Here is an 18875-nt window from a genome sequence, read left to right as displayed (position 1 = left end):
GTTCGTTAGTTATTTAAACTCCTATTACTTACCAACATGTATTTATTGAATAGATCATGCTGTATTTCGCTCTCTCAGCATTCACACACTGATCACCTTTAAGCACTGATTTTACACACACTTGGTATAATTTTTTTATCTGAAATGACTTTGTAATTTCTGTATTAGTTTAAGGCTGTGTCACTTTGTATCCTTTTCATTAACTGAGTTCCAAGCTTTTGCAGCCACTATGAAAACATAAACCAGTGGTTTATTTTTCAAAACGTATTGATAGGTGCCTGTCCCAGTGAGAACTCTACAGGATTTCTATGCCTCAATTAGACATTTGGGACAATGGGCCTGTGATGAGTGTATTTCAGATAGATTGTATTATAGGTATTTGGTGCAGTAAGGGTTAAAGCCTGGGTTAGTGTGTGTGTATGACTGCTGCAGTCATGGTGCAGTAAGGGTTAAAGGCCTGGGTTAGTGTGTGTATGACTGCTGCAGTCACGGTGCAGTAAGGGTTAAAGGCCTGGGTTAGTGTGTGTATGACTGCTGCAGTCATGGTGCAGTAAGGGTTAAAGGCCTGGGTTAGTGTGTGTGACTGCTGCAGTCACGGTGCAGTAAGGGTTAAAGGCCTGGGTTAGTGTGTGTATGACTGCTGCAGTCATGGTGCAGTAAGGGTTAAAGGCCTGGGTTAGTGTGTGTGTGTGTGACTGCCGCAGTCACGGTGCAGTAAGGGTTAAAGGCCTGGGTTAGTGTGTGTGTGTGAGACTGCTGCAGTAGTGTTTTTAAGGTTCGAAAGATTTTGGGAGCCAGAGGTGTAATTAAGGCATTGTAAAAAATTGTTTGGATTAAGGAGATTCCCTGTGGAGTAAATTAGATTTCAGCTTGGTAAGGTGATGTAATTAATGGAAGGAGCTAAGGTAGCAGGCATTTTGCAGAAAAGCAGTTAGTTGAATTTTAGTTTTTAGAATAATCTTTATTGTCACAAGTACGCTTACATTAACACTGCAATGAAGTTACTGTGAAAATCCCCAAGTCGCCACATTACGGCGCCTGTTCAGATACACAGAGGGAGATTTCAGAATGTCCAATTCACCAAACAGCGTGTCTTTCGGGACTTGTGGGAGGAAACCGGAGCGCCCGGAGGAAACTTATGCAGACACAGGGAAAACGTGCAGACTCCATACAGACAGTGACCCAAGCGGGAATCTAACCTGGGATCCTGGAGCTGTGACTGAGAAGCAGCTTCTGAAGAAATACAGCCAGAGATTCTGCGTGGGTCTGACTGTCAGTAAAAGACAATCTGTTGCTGGGAGTTAGATTATCTGGTGTCTGAAACCACAAGATTCAATGTTTAGAGTCAGCAAGGTGAACAAGGAAAGAGATGAGGGCCCAAAGCTCCAGCTGGATATTCACAGGAGAAAGTTTATTATCAAACACCGACGGGACAGAACAGAGAAAGATCCCAACTGTAAGAAACCCGGAAATTATTTGTAAATATCTTTCAAATATTGACGGATTCCAACTGTCAGTTTCCACGACATTTGAAGCAAATGGAAGGTGAAAGAACGGTTTTTCTGGACCTATAATAAACACTAATTTGATCACAGCTACTGAGTATGAGAGATTGTTAAAGGTTCCATATGAAATTTGATTTTATTACCTTACATTGGCAGATTCAGACATTTTAAATCTTTAAGCTTCCAGTCTGTAGATAGTAAAGCTGCCGTTTCACTTTCAGTCAGGAACAGATCGTTTTACATCAATATCCGATCTGACAGCACATTTCCAGTATTCATCATTGTTCTTCCTGACTCTGAACAGTTGTAAAGGAGCTTCTGTTCCGTGTCTAGGAGCTCTGAATCATGGAAGCGAGAGGCTGGACACGTTTCTTACACATCTCAGGATTAACCCACACGGGGACTTCGCTGTCAGTGGAGAGATGAGAAAGACCAACGTGTTGTTTGTCCCTCTCAGTGTGACCCTGAAGGACTGTGTCCAGGCTGAAGTTCTGTTCCAGCTGTGTGATCCTTCCCCAGATTGTCCTTTCTGAGCTCCAGACAGGTAAAGTTAACCACTTAGGTGGGAAAGACAAAATACACAACAGATTTAAACAAAGTTGATTTATTTGACATTAATCCAGAATATTAAACTTCATTCCAGTTACTAGAATTGTTAACATCAGCAGAAACAAACCCCAAATGTCGGAATGAACATGGTTCACTCCTGGATGTGATTAACAGCAGAATCCAACCCCTGTAATCACCATGAATTTGCTGGTGTCTCGGTGGGTGAGATGACCAAGTGAATCTCTTGCCACACAGAGTGGGTGAATAGCCTCTTACTCGTGTGAATGTGCTTGTGTGCCAGCAGATCCGATTTGCTTTTAAATCTCTGTTCACACTCAGAACTTTGAAAGCTGAACAAGTGGACGTGTGTTGAGGTGGGATGACTGAGCGAATCTCTTCCCACACATGGAACAGATGCACAGTCTCTGCCCAGTGTGAGTGTGCTGGCGGACACCGAGTCCACATGATCACCTGAATCCAGTCCCACTGTGAGAGATTGTGAACAGTCTCTTGTTAGTGTATTTTATACTTTCCACAATCCAGACATTTAGAATATCTTCAGTCAGTGTGAACTCACTGGTGTGTTAACAGGTTGAATGTATCAGTTAATCCCTCCCCACACATGGAGCAGGTGAACAACCTCTCCCCGGTGTGAACTCACTGGTGTTGCTGCAGGATGGACCAACGGCTGAACCTCTTCCTGCACTGAGAGCAGATGAATGGAGTGGAACCAGAGTGACTGCGCTGGTGAACCATCAGTGAATGTGGGTTTTACAGCTCCTGTCACAGCCTCAGCATTTAAACCCTCTCTCTGCAGTATGAACTCACTGGTGTGTGTGGGGGGGCTGGATGGAGGAGTTGGACATGGAGAGATATTTGTCCGGGTGGATTGGTGGAAGTGAGGAAACTAGCAGAGGCAGCAGATTGGATTGTCTCGCACTTACTGGAGGTGAGGATGGAGGAGACAGGAAAGAGGGAGAAAACATCAAAAGGAACTAACTTGTCTTCGAGATATTAAAAAGATTCAACACAATGTGTGTGAAATAGAAAGTTGACTTATTTCACTTTTATCCACAATATTAATCACTATAACTGTGCTGGGGTTTATTAACAACAGCAGAGACAGACCCCAATGAACATGGTTCAGTCCTGGATGTGATTAACAGCAAAGTTCAATCACTTTCATTACGCGTGAAGTCGCTGGTGTCTCAGCAGGGCGGATGAGTGAGTGAATCTCTTCTCACACACAAAGCAGGTGAATGACCTCTCCCCCGTGTGAACTCGCTGGTGTGTCCGCAGACTGGATAAGGTAGTGACTCTCTTCCCACACTTGGAGCAGGTGAATGGGTCCGACGCAGTGCGAGTGCGCTGGTGTATCAGCAGGGTGGATGACTCAATGAATCCCTTCCCACACAGGGAGCAGGTGAATGGTTTCTCCCCAGTGTGAGTGCGCTGGTGTACCAGCTGGTTAGATAAGGTAGTGAATCCTTTCCCACACAGGGAACAGGTGAATGGTTTCTCCCCAGTGTGAACTCTCTGGTGTATAACCAGGTGGGATGACCGAGGGAATCCCTTCCCACACTCGGAGCAGGTGAATGGTCTCTCCCCAGTGTGGGCGCGCTGATGTACAGTGAGTTGCGAGGACCATCTGAACCCAGTCCTACAGTGAGAGCACCTGTACGGTGTCTTGTCAGTGTGGACACGTTGATGTCGCATAAGTTCCCAGGAACTTTTGAAGCACTTCTCACAGTCTGAGCATTTAAAAGGTCTCTCCCCAGTGTGAGCGCGTTGGTGTACGGTGAGTTGAGATGACCATTTGAACCCAGTTGCACAGTGAGAGCACCTAAACGATCTCTCGTCAGTGTGAACACGTTGGTGGGACATCAGTTCGCTGGAACCTTTAAAGCACTTCCTGCATTCTTGACACTTAAAAGGTTTCTCTTCAGTGTGAATTTGCTTGTGCTTTACCAGGCTCTTTGACTTCATGAATCCCTTCGCACACACAGAACAGGTGAACGGCCTCTCTCCAGTGTGACTGCATTGATGGGTTTCCAACTCAGATGGGTATCTGAATCCCTTCCCACATTCCCCACATTTCCACGGTTTCTGCCTGGTCTGGCTGCATTTATGTTTTGACAGTCCAGATGATTGGCTGAATCCTCGTCCACACACACAACACGTGAACGGTTTCTCCCCACTGCGAACGATGCTTTTTCCTTCCATGTTCGAAAGTGGATGATATAAAGTCACAAATTGGGTGACTGTCAGATCCTGATGCGATGTTCGATTCGAGTTTCCCAACAAATCCCCTTCTCACACCCTGTGAAATTGATTTAAAACAGAAAACAGGGAGTGAGAGAGAGAGAGAAGCCACAAAAACACAAAGGCAGGTTGTCAAATTGAGCTGAATGAACCTGGTCATTTGTGGCGCCGACACTGGGAAAAAGTGACCATGAAAATGGCTGGATTGTCACAAAAACCCAACTGGATCACTGATGTCCTTCAGGGAAGAGAACCTCCCACCCAGTGTGGATCTACACAAGACTCTGTCCTTTATGTCTTCAACTCAAACTGAACTTAGAATCTCCAAACTCTGAAGCTCTCCCACCACCAAGAAAGAGCTGAGAGCTCAGCCATTTCAGACTCAGCCTCATTGCTGTTGGTGCTTCCACATGGAGGCCAGACTGGGTATGGATGGCAGATTTCCTTCAAGGACATTTACCAGATGGGTTTTTACAACAATCAACAATAGTTTCACGGTCGTCATTAAACTTTTTAAATTCCATATTTTTATTCAATTCAAATCCCACCATCTGCCTGGTGGGATTCAAACCCATTTCCCCAGAGCATTACCCTGGGTCTCTGGATTACAAGTGCAGTGACAATACTTCGCACCCCTTCGCACATTGAGAGCAGGCAAACGGCCTCTTCCCAGTATGAACTCCCTGGTGTGACTGCAGACGGCATAACCAAGTGAATCGCGTAAATAGACATAAACAGATGTGAGATAATCGGGATTCTGGAGACATGGCTGCAGGATGACCAGGGATGGGAACTGAATATATTCAGTATTTCGGAAGAACAGACAAAAAGGAAAAGGCAGTGGAGTGGCAGTGCTGGTTAAAATTTATGCAATAGTGAGGAAGGACACTGGCTCTGGCAATGTGGAATCTGTATGGGTGGAGCTGAGAAACACCAAAGGGCAATAACGTTAGTGGGCATCGTATATAGACCCCAAACTGCAGTGGTGATGTTGGGAATGGCATAAAACAGGAAATGTAAAGGTTTTGATAGGAATGTGAAGAGAAAAGATTGGTGAAGCCAAATGTAGGTTCCTTTCAGTCAGAAACAGGGGAATGTATAATAGGGGACAAAGAAATGGCTGAGCAAATAAATACACACTTTGGTTCTGGCTTCACAAATGAGGACAATAATCAGATACCAGAAATGTTGGGGAACACAGGATTTAATGAGAGGAACTGAAGGAGATCAATATTAGAGAAATAGTGTTGGTGAAATTGATGGGATTGAAGGCTGATAAATCCCCAGGGTGTGATAATCTGCATCCCAAAGTACTTAAAGAAGTGGCTCAAAAAATTGTGGGTGCATTGGTGGTCATCTTCCAGTATTCTATAGACTCTGGAAAAGTTCCTGCAGATTCATAGTTCATAGAATTTAGTGCAGAAGGAGGCCATTCGGCCCATCAAGTCTGCACCGGCTCCTGGAAAGAGCACCCGAGCCAAGGTTAACACCTCCACCCTATCCCCATTACCCAGTAACCCCACCCAAAACTAAGGACAATTTTGGACACTAAGGGCAATTTATCATGGCCAATCCACCTAACCTGCACATGTTTGGACTGTGGGAGGAAACCGGAGCACCCGGAGGAAACCCACGCACACACGGGGAGGATGTGCAGACTCAGCACAGGCAGTGACCCAAGCCGGAATCGAACCTGGGACCCTGGAGCTGTGAAGCGATTGTACTATCCACAATGCTACCGTGCTGCCCCACAATGCTACCGTGCTGTCGTGATTGGAGGGTGTCTTATATAATTACACTATTTAAAAAGCGAGATAGAGAGAAAACAGGGAATTTTAGACCATCGGCAGTAGGGAAAATTCTAGAAACCATTATCAGAGATTTTATCGCAAAGCACATGGAAACCAGTGGCAGGATCAGCATGGATTATGATGGGGAAATCATGCTTGACAAATCTACTGGAATTCTTCGAGGGTGTAACTGGTAGAGTTGATGACGGGGAGCCAGTGGATGTGGTATATTTGGACTTTCAGATGGCTTTTGACAAAGTCCCACATAAGAGATTAAATGTGTAAAATGAAAACACATGGAATTCGGGGTAGTGTACTGAGATGGATAGAAAAACGGTTGCAGACAGGAAACAAAGAGGAGGAATTAATGGGGGTTTTTCAAAATAGCAGGCAGTGACGAGTAGGGAACTGCAAGGATCGGTGCTGGGACCCCAGATATTCACCAGATATATTAATGATTTAAAAAAAAATTTGAAGTACCCAATTCTTTTTTTCCAATCAAGGGGCAATTTAGCATGGCCAATTCACTTATTCTGCACATCACTGGGTTATGCGGGGTGAGACCCACGGAGACAAGGGGAGAACTTGTATCCACATGGACAGTGACCCGGGACAGGATTGAACATTGGACCTCAGATCCATGAGACAGTGGTGCTAACCACTGCGCCACCCTATATATTAACGATTTAGATGAGAACACAAAATGCAGTATCGTCAAATTTGCAGATGACACAAGTTGCGTGGGAGGGCGAGCTGTGAGGAGGTTGCAGAGATCCTTCTTTGTGACTTGCACAAGTTGAGTGAGTGGGCAAATGAAAGGATGCAGTAAAATATGGAGAAATGCGAGGTTATCCACTTTTGTAGCAAAAACAAGAAGGCAGACGATTAGCTGAATGGCCATAAATTAGGAGAGGGCAATGTGCAACGAGACCTAGGTGTCCTCGTACACCTGTCACTGAAGGTAAACATGCAGCTACAGCAGGCGGTACAGGAGCAGGAATATCTTGCTGTCATTATACAGGGTCTTGGCGAGGCCGTACCTGGAATATTGTGAGCAGTTTTGGCCTCCTTATCTGAAGCAGGATGTTCTTGCTCAAGAGGGAGTGCAGAGAAGGTTTACCAGACTGATTCCTGGGATGGTGGGACAGACGTATGAGAGATTGAATCAGTTAGGTTTGTATTTGCTGGAGTTCCGAAGAATGGGGGATCTCATAGAAATCTATAATATTCCAACAGGACTTGACAGGGTAGATGTGGCAAAGATTTTCCCGATGGTGGGAGTGTACAGAACCAGAGGTTGCAGTCTGAGGATACGGGGTAGACCACTGAGTTCAGAGATGAGGAGACATTTCTTCAACCAGAGAGTGGTGAGACTGTGGAATTTGTTACCACAGGAAATAGTTGAGGTCAATACATTGTATGTTTTCAAGAAGCAGTTAGATATCGCACTGAGGGCAAAGGGGATCAAAGGATATGGAGGGGAAAGCGGGATTAGGCTATGGAGTTGAATGATAAGCAATGATCATAATGAATGGCGGAGCAGGAGCAAAGGGCCAAATGGTCTCTTCCTGTACCTATTTTCTATGTTTCTATGTAATCCCTTCCCACACTAGAACATAGAACATTACAGCGCAGTACAGGCCCGTAGGCCCACGATGTTGCGCCGTCCTGTGAAACCCCTCTAAAGTCCTTCTACACTATTCCCTTATCGTCCATATGCCTATCCAATGACCATTTGAATGCGTTTAGTGTTGGTGAGTCCACTACTGTTGCAGGCAGGGCACTCCACGCCCTTACTACTCTCTGGGTGAAGAACATACCTCTGACATCTGTCCTATATCTATCTCCCCTCAATTTAAAGCTATGTCTGCTCGTGCTGGACATAACCATCCAAGGAAAAAGGCTCTCAATGTCCACCCTATCTAATCCTCTGATCATCTTGTATGCCTCAATTAAGTCACCTCTTAACCTTCTTCTCTCTAACGAAAACAGCCTCGTCCTTCAGCCTTTCCACATAAGATCTTCCCTCGATACCAGGCAACATCCTTGTAAATCTCCTCTGCACCCTTTCCAATGCTTCCACATCCTTCCTATAACGTGGCGACCAGAACTGCACGCAATACTCCAAATGCGGCCGCACCAGAGTTTTGTACAACTGCAACATGACCTCATGGCTCCGAAACTAAATTCCTCTACCAATAAAAGCTAACACACCGTACGCCTTCTTAACAACCCTCTCAACCTGGGTGGCAACTTTCAGGGATCTATGTACATGGACACCGAGATCTCTCTGCTCGTCCACACTACCAAGAATTTTACCATTAGCCCAGTACTCTGTCTTCCTGTTATTCCTTCCAAAATGAATCACCTCACACTTCTCTGCATTGAACTCCATTTGCCACCTCTACAGCTTATCTATGTCCCTCTGTAACTTGTAACATCCTTCCACAACTGTCCACAACTCCACCGACTTTAGTGTCATCTGCAAATTTACTCACCCATCCTTCTATGCCCTCCTCCAGGTCATTTATAAAAATGACAAACAGCAGCGGCCCCAAAACAGATCCTTGTGGTACACCACTAGTAACTGGACACCAGTCAGAACATTTCCCATCAACCACCACCCTTTGTCTTCTATCAGCTAGCCAATTTCTGATCCAAACTGCTAAATCACCCTGAATCCCATGCTTCTGTATTTTCTGCAATAGCCTACCGTGGGGAACCTTATCAAACGCTTTACTGAAATTCATATACACCACATCAACTGCTTTACCCTCATCCACCTGTTTGGTCACCTTCTCGAAGAACACAATGAGGTTTGTGAGGCACGACCTACCCTTCACAAAACCATGTTGACTATCTCTAAGCAAATTATTCCTTTCCAGATGATTATACATCCTATCTCTTATAAACACTAAGAGCAGGTGAATGGCCTCTCCCCAGTGTGAACTCGCTGATGTCTCTGCAGGTTGGATAACTGTGTGAATCCATTCCCACAGAGGGAGCAGGTGAATGGCTTCACCCCAGTGTGAACTCGCTGATGTTTCCGTAGGGTGGATGAATCAATGAATCCTTTCCCACACTGAGAGCAGGTGAATGGCCTCTCCCCAGTGTGAACTCGCTGGTGTGTCTGCAGGGTGGATGAATCAACAAATCCCTTCCCACATTGAGAGCAGGTAAACGGCCTCTCCCCAGTATGAACCCACTGGTGTAACTGCAGGGTGGATAATCGAGTGAATCCCTTCCCACACCGAGAGCAGGTGAATGGCTTCTCCCCAGTGTGAATTCGCTGGTGTGCCTGCAGGGTGGATAACTGAGCAAATCCCTTCTCACACTGAGAGCAGGTGAACGGTCTCTCTCCAGTGTGACTGCGGCGATGAATCTCCAGCTTAGATGGGACTCTGTATTCCTTCCCACAGTCCCCACATTTCCACGGTTTCTCCATGTTTTGGGTCTCCTCGTGTCTCTCCCGATTGGACAATCAGTGGAAGCCTTATCTACACACAGAACATGTGCACTGTCTCTCCTCACTGTGAATGGTGTGATGTTTTTCAGGCTGTGTATCTGGTTGAAGCTCTTTCCACAATCAGTTCACTGGAACACTCTCACTCGGGTCTGTGTTGTGTGGGTCTCGGTGCTTTTCCAGTCACACTCACATTAAAAAATGTTTTGAAGCTCACAGATCGGACAAACATTTCTTCTTCTCGCCGATGATATTCAGATCAGAAGGAATCGAGTGAGTTTGAGAAATCTGTCTATAATTCCTCCTCTTCCAATATCCTTTAAAAACAATTTACGAAAGTCATCAATTAGTACAGGATAGAAATTCAGAACAGACAATTCTAGTTTCGATGGAACATTATTGCCTCTCTCGTTCTCCAAAAGCTGTAAATCTCCATCCCCACCTCCCCCCCCCCCCCCCCCCCCCCCCCAACCCACCCCATTCTCACTCTGCTGTATCTAATATTCACCCTCCCAATTCTCCTGAAGGTGCTGATTCATGTTGATTGACAGATTCAACCTCAGCTCACTGCTTCCTGACCAGGACACAGGGATTAAAATAGGAGTAAGGGTAGGCCATTCGGCCCACCAAGTCTGCTAACCATTCAATGAGATCCTTGGCCGATCTACCTCAGCACCATTTCCCATGCGGTCCCCATATCCCTCGATATCTTCAATATCTAGAAACCTATCAATATTTGTCTTGAACATATCTGATGACTGAGGCTCCACATTCCTCTGGGGTAGAGAATTCCAAAGCTTCACCACATCCTCGAGTGAAGAGATCCCTCCTCACCTCAGCTTTCTCTCTATTTTCCTACCCGTTTCCCATAACCCTTAACTCCATTGTCAATAAAATATCTGTCAAACTTGTGCTTCAATATATTCAATGACCCCCAGATACAACTGTTCCCTGTGGAAGAGAAATCCAAAGACTAACAACCCTCTGAGGGAAGAGATGACTGGAAATCTATAACGTAACCACAGTCTTATATTACAAGGCGAGAAATAATAATACATTTGCTTTATTACAGAACGGTAAATAATATATCTAATCTGTACCATGTAACAACACTAGACACATCTCTGTCGATTGTTAATTTAATGTCCCCTGAAATGCCAGCCATCTCCTGGGGAACCCACCCCTTTAATTGTGAACATTAGGAAAGAAACCATCCTTTTAACCAGACAAATAAATATGTCAAGCTGAGGGAGAGACCTGGACGACAAGGGAGAACAATAAATCAGAGGTCTCTCCGATGGCAAGGAAGGAAACCCTGGCAGGTGGGCGGGGTGGTTTCACAAACACCCGCTGGAGGCCCCAAACCCCCAATAAGATCCATTGATTTTATTGTCAGTCTGCAGACAGGAGCTGGAGAACTGAACCCAGGCAAAGGAGAGGGAGGGAGAAAACTGGGAGTGAGATGGTGAGATGGGTTTGGATTTCAGCCCAGGGAGGAGGGAGAGTGTGTGGGACGGGGATTTACAGCTTTGGGGGAACAAGAGAAGAAAAAATGTTCCAGAGAAACTAGAATTGCCTGTTCAGAATTTCTATCCTGGACTGACAGTGATGGCTTTTGTAAACTCCTTTTACAGGGGGTTAGAATTGGAGAATTTGCACACAACAAACTGAACCCAACAGAAAGGTTTGTCTCTTTGCGAATTCTATCCTGCATTGACAGTGATGACTTTGTAAACTCCTTTTATAGGGGATTAGAAGGGGAGGATTTACAGATAGAAACTCAAATCAAATTTCACATCAAGTTTTAACAGAATCACTCCATTCATCAGGACCTGAATATCATTGGCCTGTGAATGTAGAAGAAGAAATGTTTGTCTGTTCTGTCTGTAGGAAAACATTTTCAAGATAAGTGTGACTGTAAAAAAACCCAATACACACTCGACTCGAGTGAGTGTTCCATTGAACTGACTGTGGAAAGAGCTTTAATCAGTTCCAGTCTGAAAAAACATCACACCATCCAGAGAGAGGAGAGACCGTACACGTGCTCTCTGTGGAGACAAGGGCGCCGCGGTAGCACAGTGTGTAGCACTGTTGATTCTCAGCGCCAGGGACTCGGGTTCGATTCCCGATCTGGGCCACTGTCTGTGCGGAGTCTGCACGTTCTCCCCATGTCTGTGTGGGTTTCCTCCGGGTGTTCCTGTTTCCTCCCACAAGTCCCAAAAAACGTGCTTGTTTGGTGATTTGGACATTCTGAATTCTCCCTCTGTGTACCCGAACAGGCGCCAGAGTGTGTCGACTGGGGCTTTTCACAGTAACGTCATTGCAGTGTTAATATAAGCCCATTTGTTACACTAATAAAGTTTACTATTTAGTATTCAACTGATCGTCAAACGTGGAGAGGGACAAGGACACCAGCAGCATGTTGAAAACTTGGAAACGTGGGGACTGTGGGAAGGGATTCAGGTCCCCATGTGAGCTGGAGATTCATCACCGTAGTCACACCGGCGACAGAGCATTCACCTGCTAAGTATGGGAAGGGATACACTCAGTTATCCGAGTGAGGATTTACCAGGATATGGAAGCCGAGCTGGTGAGGAAGTGAGCGGCCTTTAATAAGGTTCAGGCTGCTCTATGTAAGAAAGGAGTTTGATTCGGGGCGGTATACCCGGCAAAGCTGTGGGTGGCAAATGAGTCCAAAGACTTCCATTTCGTGATACTAGTGGAGGCGAATGCCTTTATTGTAAAGCATGGACTGGGTCCAGTTATCTGTATTGGACAAGATCTATGTTCCCTGTGGGGTGGAATGGGTGTTGTGATATCCTCGATATAGGTTTTGACATTTTCTGATAGAATCTGTTTCTCTGTGTGGGGTTAAAGAGAGATTGTCTTTACAAAGCACAACATAGATCTATTGGGAGGGGCGCCTCATTGGAAATTGAGTCTAGAAAGGAAGTATGTTTTATCCTCAAAGTGGGCAATATTGGTGTTTCTATTTTCTTGTTGGCCTGAGAGGAGTTTCCCTGCCAGCAGTCAGCTGGTGAATGGGAGTGAGATGGGGGTGGTGGGGGGTGGGGGGGGTGGTTAGAGATCAGACCAGCCTGCGGAGCGGTGAGCCAAGTGTTTCACTCGGGCTTTGACGGAAGGGCTCGATGTGCTGCAATTCTAATCAATAAACAGATCCCTCTTTCGGTCACTAGGATCATTGCGGGCACTAATGGGAGATATGTGGTGGTCAGTGGGTCATTGGCAGGTACATTGGTGGTGTTGGTGAATGGCTAAGTCCCTAACTGGGACGATGTGGCATTTGTAAAAATATCGTTGGGATCCATCCCAGACCTGGATACACATCAATCAATGCTTGGCGGAGACTTCACTTGTGTACAGGATCTGGAAATGGACTGGTCCAAGCCCATTCAACCGCTATAAATACACAATAACGGAGTGGAATCTGGACGGACCATCTGGCATGACCCAGGCACCGGAAACGATAACAAAGAACCCGGAAAAAAGATAAATCAATCTGTTCCCATCAGTAGATTGTAAAAGAATTATGGGACATAGATTTAAGATTGTGAACAAGATCTACAGGGAGGATATGAGGAAGAAATTTTACAGAGTGAGTGGTAATGATCTGGAACTCAATGCTTACACACAAAGGTCGATAATCTCCAGGTCCTGATAACCCGAATGGTGCTGTCGGAATTTGATGTGAGGATTGGTTGTGAGTTTCCTGTCTGCGAATCCCTTTCTAAGTCCCTGTGAAAGAAGTTTACAAAGGCATCGCTGTCGGTGCAGAAATGAAATTCGGGAAAGATAAATATTTCTCTCGGTTTGAATTTGCTGTGTGCAAATCCTCACCTACTAATCCCCTGTAAAAGGAGTTTCCAGAATTAATCACTGTCAGTCCAGGATAGAAATTCACAACATTCTCCCCTCCTGCTGCTGGGTCCAGGATGACCGCTCATGCCTCCCGCTGCACACTGACCCTCATTGTCATCAGCAGTCCCCAGATTTGAGGGTGATGTCGACTGAGGGTTGTGACTTTCTACCCAGGGTTTTCATGTGGCTGAACAGAGCCGCAGAGCTTTTTGGGGCAGGATGTCCAAAGAGCCAGTGAAATCTGGAGAGCAGGATTGGCTTCCTTTTCTTTCCATCTCTGCCACCGCTTTGCATCATCAATAAGACATTGGGACTCAAAGACTAATCCAGTTTGATGGACAAGTTGTCTCCATTCTGAACAATGGGGAACAAGCTCCTCCCACTCATTGAAACATCGCCCCGACAAAGATGACAATCGCGCATGCGCCCTGCTGCACATTCAATAAAGATGGCGGCCATTAACCCGAGCCGAAATGATGAGTTGCAGCTCCGCTCGGTAGAAACGGGGTGCCAGAAACTCTTTTCCGAGGATTGCGGCTTACAACAGCTTTACACAACGTTTCCGCCCACTCCCGCGATCTCTCGCTCCCTCCATATTGTTAAACGCCTTTTACCAATTTCCGATCTGAAGACTCAGCCCTCCTCCTTCGCCATTACCCACACTGCGCATGCTTCAATCACAGCGGGCTCCGCCCCTCATTCACTCCGATTCGTTGGAGGACCAGCCGCTCTCGATCGGTCCTCCAGTCCTGCCCCTCCACCTCCTATTGGTCCGGAGCTGCCGTCAATCACCCGGGCATTGTGACGCTTCCAGATGGTGAGAGCAGCCATAGGCTCAGGCTGACTCGCTGATTGTCCAATAATAACAGTGAGAGTCTCAGTGGGACAATCAGACAATAATAATGGAGATGGGGCCCAGAGGAGAAACAGCAAAGGATTCGCTCACTTTCAGAGTAACAAACACAGTGTATGTTCCCATAATAAGAGTCAGGCTGCAGGGTGTGTGAGCGAACACATCATTGGATCCAATGTAGAATCATAGAATTCCCTCAGTGCAGAAGGAGGTCATTCGGCCCATCGAGTCTGCAAGAACCCTCTGAAAGAGCATCCTACCTTGGGGAACTCCCCACCCTATCCCCATAAGACCTCCCAGTGACAATTCAGCACAGCCAATCCATCTAATCTGCACATTTGTGGACTGTGGGAGGAAACCAGAGCACCCGGAAAGGAAATCTACGCAGACGCAGGAAAGCTCCACAGACACAGTGACCCATGGTCAGAATTAATCATAGAATCTACAGTGCAGAAGGAGACCATTCGGCCCATCGAGTCTGCACCGGCATTACCTGATCTGGCCAACTCACTGAAATGGGATTAATTCTGAATTGCCTCGCAAGCCACTCAGTTTCAGGGAAATTAGGAATGGGCAACCAAGCTGGTTTGCCCGTGACACTCGCATCCCATAAAGAATAGAGAAAATCAATGGGCTGTTTCCAGTGCCGGTTTCCAAGGAATCAGTACTGGGCCCTTCACTCCTGGTTACATCATTGATTTGAAAGTAAATGTAGGAACATGAGGAAGAAGTTTACCTGTGACACAAAAATGATTGAACACTTGAGGAATTAAGAAGGAAGCTGGAGGGAAAACAAGGCAAAGGATTACATGATAAATGGCAGGACAGGACTAGTTAGGCCAGAGCTAGATTCCTGTGCACAGGAAGACTGCACTGAAGAGAGCACAGAGCAGGTTTCAGAACATTGACCAAAAATTGCCAATGTTTGCTCGGAGGAAAGTTTGGATAAACTGGGGCTGTTTTCTTTGGAACAGTAAAGACTGAAGGGAAACCAAAATGAAAGCCCGGCTAGCTCAGTCGGTCGAGCATGGGAGTCTTAATCCCAGGGCCGTGGGTTCAAGACCCACGTTGGGCACTTCAGCTTCTTTATTCTGAGAACATTGAGTTGAACTGTTTACGGTAGCACAGCATTAGCACTGTTGCTTAACAGCGCCAGGGTCCCAGAGTTCAATTCCTACTTGGGACACCGTATGCGCCGAGTCTACACGTTCTCCCAGTGTCTGTGTGGGTTTCCTCCCACAAGTCCCGAAAGACATGCTTGTTAGGCGAATTGGACATTCTGAATTCTCCCTCTGTATACCCGAATAGGTGTCGGAGTGTGGTTATGGGAATTTTCACAGTAACTTCATTGCAGTGTTAATGGGGCTGGTTTAGCTCACTCGGCTAAATCGCTGGCTTTTAAAGCAGACCAAGCAGGCCAGCAGCACGGTTCGATTCCCGTACCAGCCTCCCCGGACAGGCGCCGGAATGTGGCGACTAGGGGCTTTTCACAGTAACTTCATTGTAGCCTACTCGTGACAATAAGCGATTTTCATTTCATTCATTTCATGTAAGCCTACTTGTGACAATAATAAAGATTATTGGAAATATATAAAATTCTGGAGTTTCATGGTGACACGGTGGTTGGGGACCCGGGTTCGATCCCGGCCCTGGGTCACAGTCTGTAAGGAGTTTGCACATTCTCCCACTGTCTGTGTGGGTTTCACCCCCACAACCCAAATATGTGCAGGTTAGGTGGCTGGGCAAAATTAAATTGCCCCTTAATTGGAAAAAAATATAAATTTATATTTTTTAAATATTCTGAGGGATCTAAATAGATTTGATAGGAAGGTCCTATTCCCTTTGGTTGAGGGATATATATAAAAGGGGGCAGGGATTTAGGGAAGGACCAGGAGGTTTAGAGGGTGGTGAGGATCTGTGACATGCTGCCTGAAATGATGGCAGAAACCCTCATAACATTTAAAAAGTAGCCATCTAAATTGATGTAACTTAAAAAGCTACAGACGACGATCTGGAATTTTATTTTATTTTTTATAAATTTAGAGTCCCCAATTATTTTTTTCCAAGGGGCAATTTAGCATGGCCAATCCACGTACCCTGCACATCTTTGGGTGGTGGGGGCAAAACTCACGCAAACACAGGGGGAATGTGCAAACTCCACATGGATAGTGACCCAGAGCCGGGATCGAACCTGGGACCTCGGCGCCCTGAGGAAGCAGTGCTAACCACTGTGCCACCATGCTGCCCTCATAATCTGGAAATTGAGATTAGCCTGAATACCAACTTTGTAGCCACGATGAGCTGAATGAAATGCAACAGGAACAACAAACTTTGATAAAATCCCGGATAGTAACTCTCACTACTAACAAGGTCAGCAGTTTGCCCAGTTTAGCTGCCAAGTATGCAAATATGGTAATTTTGAAATTTACCTGCCTACATAAGAGTACAACAGCAAATTATTTAACTTCCCCAATGTGATCGGTGTAATTCGTCTCAAATTTAACCTGGAATGGTCATAGGGGCTGTTTAGCACAGGGCTAAATCGCTGGCTTTGAAAGCAGACCAAGCAGGCCAGCAGCACGGTTCGATTCCCGTAACATCCTCCCCGAACAGGCGCCGGAATGTGGCGACTAGGGGCTTTTCACAGTAACTTCATTAGAAGCCTACTTGTGACAATCATTTCATTGAAAGTTTCCCAATCACTCTGATATCTGAAATCTTTGTCCTCAGACAGAACAGACAAACCATTTTACCTCCCAATGATATTCAGGTCCTGATGAATCGAGTAACTCAGTCAGATGATGATGTGATGTTTGGTTTGAAGTTCCCGTCAGTAAATCCTCCTCTTTCTGTAGGCATTTCCAAAGGAATTTCACTTCCAGTCCTGAAGAGAAATTCACGAAATTCTCTCTTCCGGCTTCCGGTTCCTGTGTGCCCGCGCATGCGCCCTGTTGCATCTGAGCAAGATGGCGGCTGCGCAGGCGCTCTGCGCCCTATCGCCCTCTCAACAGATAACAGTCGTTAACAGGGGCCGATCAGAGAAAAAAACACCGATGCCGCCGCCCCATTCGGTGCAAACACCGAACTGAATCAAAAGTGCCGGAAGCAATTCATCACCCTGAGGAACGTAAATGAATAATGGTGGATAAGGCTAACCGGAATGCCAGGCGCGGATGAATACGACCTATCTCCATCACAGGAGCCAGAACGCGCAGGCGTGTGAATGTCCCGCCCCCGGAAATGGCCTCTCTGTGCGGAGCATGCGCGGTGCTGCTCCGGGCTGAGCGCAGCCGCAGTGACAGTATGTGCGGCTCTCAAGAGGCTGAATATGAGCCGCCGCGAGCGGGGACAATGGTGAGAACCCAAACCCCCCAATAAGACCCATTGGATTTATTGTCAGTCTGCAGACAGGAGCTGGAGAACTGAACCCAGGCAGAGGAGAGGGAGGGAGAAAACTGGGAGTGGAGGAAAGAAATGGTGCAGATGGTGAGATGGGTTTGGATTTCAGCCCAGGGAGGAGGGAGAGTGTGTGGGACGGGGATTTACAGCTTTGGGGGAACAAGAGAGGAAAAAATGTTCCAGAGGAACTAGAATTGTCTCTTCAGAATTTCTATCCTGGACTGACAGTGATGGTTTTTGTAAACTCCTTTAAAAAGGGGGTTAGAAGTGGAGAATTTACACACAACAAAGGTTTGTCTCTTTGTGATTTCTATCCTGCAGTGATAGTGATGACTTTTGCAACATGATATTACAGCTCTCAGCAGAGATTAAATGGAGTGGAGCCTTTTTTCTGTCGAAAATCTGGAATTAAGCAGTGACCTAATAGAAATCTTTAACATTATCAGTAGTTTGGAGCGGGGTGATGTGAGATAGTCCAAAACCAGGGACCATCAATAGACAACGAGTCACGAATACAAGATAGTTACAAATAAATCCAAGGAGGCAATTCAAAATAATTTATTTACTCACCTGTTGAGAATGTGTAACTCATTACCATGGAAATGAGTAGAGGAAAATGCTGAGATGTTTTCAAAAGGAAACGGGACAAGCACATGAGAGAAAATGAATCCGAAAATCAGCTGAAATGCTGAGATTTGATAGGTGTGGCAGTCGGAGATGTGTGCCAAGTATGGACAGCAGCAGAATCTGTTCAGAATGGCCTATTTGTGTCTTATATATTCACAGTAATTCAATGTAATCTCCTTTTACAGAATATTTGCAGATGCAAACATCATGTCGCGATGTGACAGAGTCACTTGATTCATCAGGACCGGCCTTTCAACGTGGAAGGAGTAAATGTTTGTCTGTTTTGTCTCTGTGAAAAATATTCAGATATCACTGTGATTGCAAAAGCACCGAGACACAGACATCTAAGTAATTGTCCACAGTGAGCTTTCGGGAGCTTTAACCAATCACACAGCATGAAAAAAATTTTCAGCATTTACATCAGAAAGACATCATACTCTGGCTTCAACTGATGACCCAAGTTTGAGAGACATAAGGACGTTTGCGCCAAAGGAATCAAGAAGCAGCAATTGGACATTCAGCCCCGTGAGCCTGTTCCACCATTTAAT

The 18875-nt window shown here is 45.9% G+C and overlaps 1 protein-coding gene and 1 non-coding gene across 10 annotated transcripts in view; one reads left to right on the top strand and one right to left on the bottom strand.

Moving 5' to 3' along the window:
* LOC119959604 (zinc finger protein 239-like) overlaps nt 1-17292 on the bottom strand; it is a 39461-nt gene extending 22169 nt beyond the window's left edge. Inside the window, exons 1-3 of one of the 9 annotated variants that reach the window (XM_038787785.1) lie at nt 17055-17257; nt 9763-9886; nt 1391-4374 (exon numbers count right to left, since the gene is read on the bottom strand). In XM_038787785.1, the coding sequence (XP_038643713.1) occupies nt 3240-4277 (1038 nt within the window). In that variant the 5' untranslated portion in view covers nt 4278-4374; nt 9763-9886; nt 17055-17257 and the 3' untranslated portion in view covers nt 1391-3239. Of the gene's footprint in view, nt 1-1384; nt 4375-7146; nt 7200-8942; nt 8963-9312; nt 9459-9762; nt 9887-13218; nt 13272-17054 lie in introns of those variants that run through there. The other 8 variants (XM_038787791.1, XM_038787787.1, XM_038787789.1 and 5 more) reach the window with 8 other exon arrangements.
* Nucleotides 15304-15376, top strand: trnak-cuu. Its single transcript has one exon. It is a non-coding gene; the product is annotated as a tRNA-Lys (tRNA).
* Nucleotides 17293-18875: the final 1583 nt, after the last annotated feature.

Source organism: Scyliorhinus canicula, unplaced genomic scaffold, assembly GCF_902713615.1.
Source record: "Scyliorhinus canicula unplaced genomic scaffold, sScyCan1.1, whole genome shotgun sequence".
NCBI classification, from domain to species: Eukaryota; Metazoa; Chordata; class Chondrichthyes; order Carcharhiniformes; family Scyliorhinidae; genus Scyliorhinus; species Scyliorhinus canicula.
The sequence above is the reverse complement of the archived record's forward strand: the minus strand, read 5'-3'. Positions and strand labels throughout refer to the sequence as shown.